This window comes from Chrysochloris asiatica, unplaced genomic scaffold (genome assembly GCF_000296735.1).
Source record: "Chrysochloris asiatica unplaced genomic scaffold, ChrAsi1.0 scaffold00078, whole genome shotgun sequence".
Classification (NCBI taxonomy): domain Eukaryota; kingdom Metazoa; phylum Chordata; class Mammalia; order Afrosoricida; family Chrysochloridae; genus Chrysochloris; species Chrysochloris asiatica.
The window spans coordinates 4,000,752-4,007,881 of NW_006408596.1; the positions used below are offsets into that span (position 1 = coordinate 4,000,752).

At 43.3% G+C, this 7,130-nt stretch overlaps 1 protein-coding gene across 1 annotated transcript in view; it reads right to left on the bottom strand.

Moving 5' to 3' along the window:
• Nucleotides 1-7,130, bottom strand: part of P2RX7 (purinergic receptor P2X, ligand-gated ion channel, 7) — a 65,339-nt gene that overhangs the window by 6,154 nt on the left and 52,055 nt on the right. Inside the window, exons 9-11 of the mRNA XM_006865409.1 lie at nt 4,538-4,628; nt 3,578-3,643; nt 2,817-2,966 (exon numbers count right to left, since the gene is read on the bottom strand). Of these exons, the coding sequence (XP_006865471.1) occupies nt 2,817-2,966; nt 3,578-3,643; nt 4,538-4,628 (307 nt within the window). The remainder of the gene's footprint in view (nt 1-2,816; nt 2,967-3,577; nt 3,644-4,537; nt 4,629-7,130) is intronic.

Genomic DNA, 7,130 nt, shown 5'->3' on the forward strand with positions numbered 1-7,130 from the left:
GTCATGCTGGGTAAGGTGGAGGGTCAGAAAAAAAGAGGAAGACCCCCAACGAGATGGATCAGCCAGGTGGCATCATTGATGTCGTCAAGTGTGGCGGCAGTAGTGAGGTTGGCCCAGGATCGGACATTGTTTCGTTCTGCTGTGCATGGGGTCGCTATGAGTCGGTTCCGACTTGATGGCACCTGACACCAACAACAATCAAATCATAATACAGCCCCAAATTCCATTCAATTAGTCCCCCATCCTAAAAGCAACCTTGCAGGAGCAACCATTATTGTCACTTTTTTGTGTCTTATGTGTTACCAGGAACCCCTGTTCAAACCCACCAGGAAAAGATTGGCATCCATGAAGATGACAGCCTAGCAAACACTATAGGGCAATTCTCCTCTGTCTTACAGGGTCACTAGGAGTCAGAATTGTCCTGATTGCACACAACAACGTATGTTACCATAGCTGTCACTCTTACCACATTCTGTACACACACATGTGGATACTACACAGGATTACTTTACATGTGCTGTTGTCTGTTTTTTAACATATATATTGTTCTACAGCTTGATTTTTTCCATTCAACAAGATGTCTTGGCTATATAACCGCTACCACCAGTCTGACTCCTGGTGTGGTGCTGTGGGTTAATACGCTGGGCTGCAAAGTCGGTTTGGACCGCAAGTTTGGTGGTTCAAGCTCACCAGCTGCTCTTTGGAAACCCTATACAAAGTCGCCATGGATCGGAACCAACTCAACAGCAGTTAGCAACATAAATAAATCCCTGTAACAGTGGTTATAAGCATGGATTCTGAAATCAGCCTGCTTCAGATGGGGTCTGTCACTTGCTGGCTGTATGACTTTGGGTAAATTATTTAACCTTTCTGTGCCTTATTTTAGAAGCTCTGGTGGTACAGCAGTTAAGCACTTGGCTGTTAATTGAAAGGTTTGGTGATTCAAACCTACCTGTCGGCTTATAAGGAGAAAGACTTGGTGATCTGCAGCTGTAAAGATTACAGCATAAGACCCCCTATGCAGAGGTTCTACTCACCACAAGGGGTCCTCAACAGCACCTAACAACAACATACCTCAATTTACTCACCTGTAACATTAGACATAATGTGGTTGTTGTTAAGTGTCGTCGAGTCAGTGCCGACTCATAGAAAGCCTGCATAGGGTTTTCAAGGAGTGGCTGGTAAGAGTTTGAACTACTGACCTTTGTTGTTGGTAAGTGCCGTTGAGTTGGTTCCGACCCACAGCAACCTGTATAGGTTTTCCAGGGAGCAACTGATGAGCTTGAACCGGCAATCTTGTAGCTCAAGCTGACTTTGTTGTACAGTGCATTAGCCCACAGTGCCCCACCAAGACTCCATTAGACAGAATAGTAAACCAAAAACCAAGCCTAAAGCTGACCAGTAAATTCCAACTCAGAACGACCCTGACGAATACAGTAAAACTACTCCATAGGGTTTCCAAGGTTATAATTCTTTATGGAAGCAGAGTGCCTATATTTGCCCTGCAAAGCAGCAGGTGGGGTAACAGCTGAGTGCTTAACCACTGTGCCACCAGGGCTGTAGCTATAATAATAGTAGGGTCGTTATGAAGAATCCATGAGTTACTATACAGAAACCACTGGGAAGAGTCCCTTGCAGCATATCTTAAGTGCTCTATAAATATTTGCTATCAATACTAGACTCCTGGTGTGGCACTGTAAGATAATCACTGGACTGCCGCTCGACAAACCCACCAGCCGCTCCTTGGAAACCCTGTACAGGGCTGCTATGAGTCTGAACTGACTCGATGGCACTTAACAACAACATCATCATCATTAGCTGCTTCATTCTTCTTCACTAGGCCTGCACTCCTTATTACGGATTTCCGGTCCTTTATTTTCACTTCTTGTCTATGGACGGACATCTGGGTTGAGGCTGTTTCTCCACTGTCACAAATGGGGCAGTGAACATCCTGGTTCCCAGGTTCTACTTTAGGGTCGCTCTAGGGCAGGTGTTGTTGTTAAGTGCCATCAAGTCGGTTCCAACTCATAGCAACCCTTTGTAGCGTTTCCAAGGAGGGGCTGGTGGGTTTGAATTACTGACCTTGCAGTTAGTAGTCTAGTGTTTATCCTACAGTGCCACCCCAGGACCCTAACGCTATTAGTTGTTGTTACTAAGTGTTGTTGAGTGCCAACTCATAGTGACTCTGTATAGGGTTTCTGGGGAGCAGTTGGTGGATTTGAACCACCAACCTTACAGTTTAGCAGTCCAGTGCTTATCCTACAGTGCCACACCAGGACCTTTCAAGTTGTCCTCCAAAGTCGTTACAGTACTTGCTTTCCTTTGTTGTGTTATGTGCCGTAAAGTCAGCACATAACCCTGTACAGGGTTTCCAAGGCTGTAAATCTTTATGGGAACAGAAAACCTCATCTTTCTTCCATGGAACAGCTGGTAGTTTCAAACTTCCGACCTTGCGGTTCACGGCCCGATTCATAACCACTATGCTACCAGAGCTCCTTCACCCAATTCACAAGAAAATGTTTTGCTGTCCTTTGGGCTATACCAGTTTAGCATGCCTGACAAAACTGATAAGTCCTGGAACATAGTATTTGTCTTTCCTGAATCTGGCCTCTCCATTTTTGTGTCTATTCTTCCTGAAAACCAAAGGTATTTATCTGAGAACTTGTTGACCTGGAGGAGTCCAGAGATTAATCCACAACAGTAGGGCGGGCATTAGGGCCTTGTTTCACAGGGTCCTTGGTGACCTCCTGGAATCTAGGGCACACATACAGCTCAGTCACTGGAACACACAGACACATGCAAGATAATGCCCTTACCCACGTGGGCTCCACAACAACCTCACACTTCTTCCTGTAATAGTACTCATTCACGCTGCATGGCTCACAGCACCTGCAGCAGGGGTAAACACGTGACCGACAGTATGCGCTGGAGAATTGGTTGATGAGAAAGTCAATGAAGAAGGTGGCCTGGGGAAATAAACACAAGCACCACATTCATGAAACTGCTATTTCCTCTTCTTCTGTTATTAATATTTAATGTCTCTAATATCTAATTTTTTTTAAAGTTATTTTTATTTTGGCAAAACATGATGGGGCTTCAAACAGTTCATGGAAAAATTCCATTATCTTTCTGTTCCAATTTTTAATGAATTTTTTGAAGTTCCTTCATAGATATAATAATAAATTTGCCATTTTAACTATTTAAGTATACAATCCAGTGACATCAGTTACATTTATCGTGTCATACAACCAAGACCACTATCCATTTCCAAAAGTTTTGTGTTACCCCCAAACAGAAATATTGTACCCCCTAATCAATAGCTCCTTATCACCCCCTTGTCACGACTCATAAACATTGGTCTCTATTCTATGTATTTGTCTGTTCTAGATATTTCCTATAAGTGAGATCACACAATATTTTTCCATTTGTGCTGACTTATTTTACTCAGCATCATGTTCTCAAGGATCACCCAGTTCATGGCTTGGGATTAGGACTTCCTTTCGCTTGATGGTGGAGAAATAAGGGAAATTTCTTTTTGTCAAGTCCTTTTCAGAAAGCTTGAGAAAGAGACTCTTACCAAGCCAAAGTAGGAGAGGGTTGAGCCGATGTACACAATCAACTGGATAATGTCAAATTTTCCTCCCTGAGAACAATGTAGAACAAAACTCAGAATCATAAAAAAAGACCACGCTTACTGGTTGAATAGTAATAGAACCCCTTAGTCAACCTTCAGACCTGGAAACTATCTCACCTCATGGCTCAATTTCCATTCTAACAATAGACAGGTCTATAAGGGGAGCAATGACACCAGGGAGGTATGCACACCTTAGCATCATCAAATATTCAAGATCAAAAGGGCAGCATTTACCTAAGGTCAAAGTTCAGAAGGCAGGAATGGGGGTAGGAAAGAAGGAGGACAGGAAACAGGAACACAGGGAAGGAGTGGATTGAGTGATGTTACATTGTGGGGACTGCAGTCATGAAACAAACTGTCTGTGACTCACTGGATGCAAAATTAATTGCTCTCTAAACCTTCACCCGATTCACAATAAAATGTTTTGTTTTTTAATTTCCTTCTTGGAAACGGACTGGGCATGTTTCTGTGACTGGAATCCATAGTGACACAATGTGCCTTTGCTCTAAGGTGCAATTGTCAAGTCCAGGAGAGAGGGACGACCAGGTCTCAAGTGCTCACCGCAGCTCCTCCGAAAGGACTGTCTTCCTGAAGCCAATGTAAGTTACGTTCTGTTACTTACAAATGATATTTTAGTCATTTCCTTTTTTTAAAAAAAGCATCAGAATATTTTTTCAGTTAAAAACTAGTCTTTTTTCCATCCCCACTCTTGTTCTCGCCTGATGACTTGTTCATGGACAGCACCCCAAGGACAGTTCTTCCTCCTCTCTCTTCTCCCACGTTTGCAATGTGCGGTGCCAGCTAGTGACTCAGAACAAAAACAACACCCTCCCTGGGGGAAACACCACAACCAGGACACGGGCCTTGGAACGAAGGGGTCAGGAGCTAGGAGCAGAAACTCACGGTGCCAAATACCAGGATGTCAAAACGAATCCCGAAGACTTTTAGGAGAGTCCGTTTTTCAATATTTGACTCTTTATAGTACTTGGCATACCTGTAGGAGGAAAAGTATCTGTCGTTATAAAAACCTTCTTAAAAGTAGAAGCATTGGCATTGTAGGAAAAGAAACACTAAAACGAATTACTTGGTTAAACAGTATCCAAACTCATGAACTGCCCTTTCCTACCCTCCTAGGACCAAAGAGATGCGTTACCTGCTTTCCTTATCCATCACCATATGGGGGGAAATCTGCTTTTAGTTTAAGGCCAAAATGAACAATTGTTAACCTTTAAAGGATTGACAATAAGCAGGGAAATTAAAAAAAACTTCCTGCAATCTGAGACTTCCTTAAGAGAGAACATTAGGCTTGATGGTAGGGTGGGGAAGGCAGATGGGGAGTAACTGCTTACTGGGCACAGGGTTTCCTTTTGTTGTTGTAGTTGTTAAGTGTCATTGAGTCAATTCTGACTGATAATGACCCTGTACAGGGTTTCTGATGAAAATGTTTTGAATCTTACCTCAAAAAAGAAAAAGAAATAGGTTTGGCGTCTAAAACAAAAGAGGGTGAGCGTTAGATAGTTATTAGTGGATTGGGAATAGGCACACCGTTGTACCATTGCCATTCAGTTGGCTCAGACTCATGGTGACCTCATGTGTGTCACAGTAGAACTGGACTCCACAGGTGTTTCTTTTTTACTTTTTAATTGAAAAAACTTATATTTAGAATTAGTCAGCGGACCTTAGTTTACATGATCCCAAGCATCATGGTCAGGAGCCAATTGAACATATGTCTTCTTCTCTCCATCTGGCCTGCTCAAGGCGCTGACCTTGGCCACGTCAGTTTCACAGAGGTTCTTCACAGCATGTTGGATATGGTGCTTGTTGGTCTTGACATCCACAATGAGCACAAGTATGTTGTTATCTTCAATCTTCGTTGTGGCTGATTCAGTGGCCGAGGAACTTGCTGGTGGGCAGTGGTCAAGCTGGTTTCTTCAGGGGCTACTCTGCTGAGATAATAGGGCTGCCTTTGAAGCCTCAGGGAGCTGGGTGACATGTAGATCTTTTTTAGTGGCTGTGGATGGCTTCAGCACTGTTGTCTTGGCTTTCAATGCCTTTGCTTTGGCTTCAGTTTTGGTAGGGTCTCATGGACTTGTAGAACCAAGTCTCACAGAATACTTGTCATGTTTTTCATCAAAGCAGATTAAGTAATTTGTAGCATAGTGCATACTGTGATTGCTAGCTTTTTCTCTGTAGAATGTTCAATGGCTGATTTTTAAAAGGACATCATCACCAGACTTTTCTTTCAAGGTTCCTCTGGGTGGACTTGAATAGCCCACCTTCTTTCAGCTAGCAGCCAAGCACATTAACTATTTGTACCACCAAGGGACTCCAGTGCACCTCAGTAATCACCCAGATACTCAATTCGCCCTAGAGGTGTAGTCAGGCCAAGTGTTAAAATAATAAGGAAGGCTTAAACTGCATGCTTCCAAAGCATTTACATGTCCCTCTCACCACCTTTGGGCTATTGTTTTTAGATTGCTGCTGTTGTTAAGAAGAAATTCCCACTCATAGCAATCCTATGATTGACAGAATGAAACACTGCCCAGTGTCACTCCATCCTCACAATCATTATGCTTGAGCCCATTTTTTGCAGCCATCCTATCAGTCCATCTTGTTTTTAAATAAAGGTGAAGGTTTTCTATTTGAGTTATTACATCACAGCCTATTTATAGGTGTGGAGAGAAGAAAACAGATGAACTTCTGAAATATAGCATGGAAACTATGAAGTGGTTGTTTTAAAAACTCTCAAAATCTGACATTGAGATCCATTGGGTATTCTCAGCCATGCCAATGTGCAGTCAGACCAGACGGGTTTCACTTTCTTTTCTTTTTTTTAAATTGTGAATTATGTGGGTTTACATGGGAGAACATGTTTTATATTCATCCTATCGTATTTCATTTCATTGCAGTGATTACAATCCCTTCCATGCATCATTAAATAACCAAAGAGTACACCCCATAGGACCGCCCCCCCACCCTGACCCCCGGCCGTCAGCACACAACCCCTCTCCCTCCCTGAGTCCACTGTCCCCACTCGCACCATCTGGTCACGTCATCGCGTCTTTGTCTCCATCCCTGGCATCACTGCCTCTTTGAGTAGTGTCATGCTTTCTATTCTTCTTACTTGATGGTCCCAAGGACCTCAGCTCCTAGGCTGCAAAATCAATCACTCCCCTCCTTTTGTCAAAAAAACACATCTACCTCTACATTTCCAACCCATACAGTCATTCCTGATGGCTGTTATTCACTATTGTACCACAAGAGTTTTATCACCATTTCCTTTCACCAGCCCAGTCCAAACAGATTGGAAATCATTCAGTGGAGGTTCCACCTACCCCTGCCTCACCTAGAACTAGGCTCCCTCTTGAAAGCTTGTAAGCTAGTCACTTCTTGCCTTTGTAGTGTTGTGCCCAGAATTCAGGGTCCCCAAAGACCACCCAGGAGCCGTGTACCGATGCAAATACATAAGGGTTGTTTAATCAAGCTCGAGCCAGGT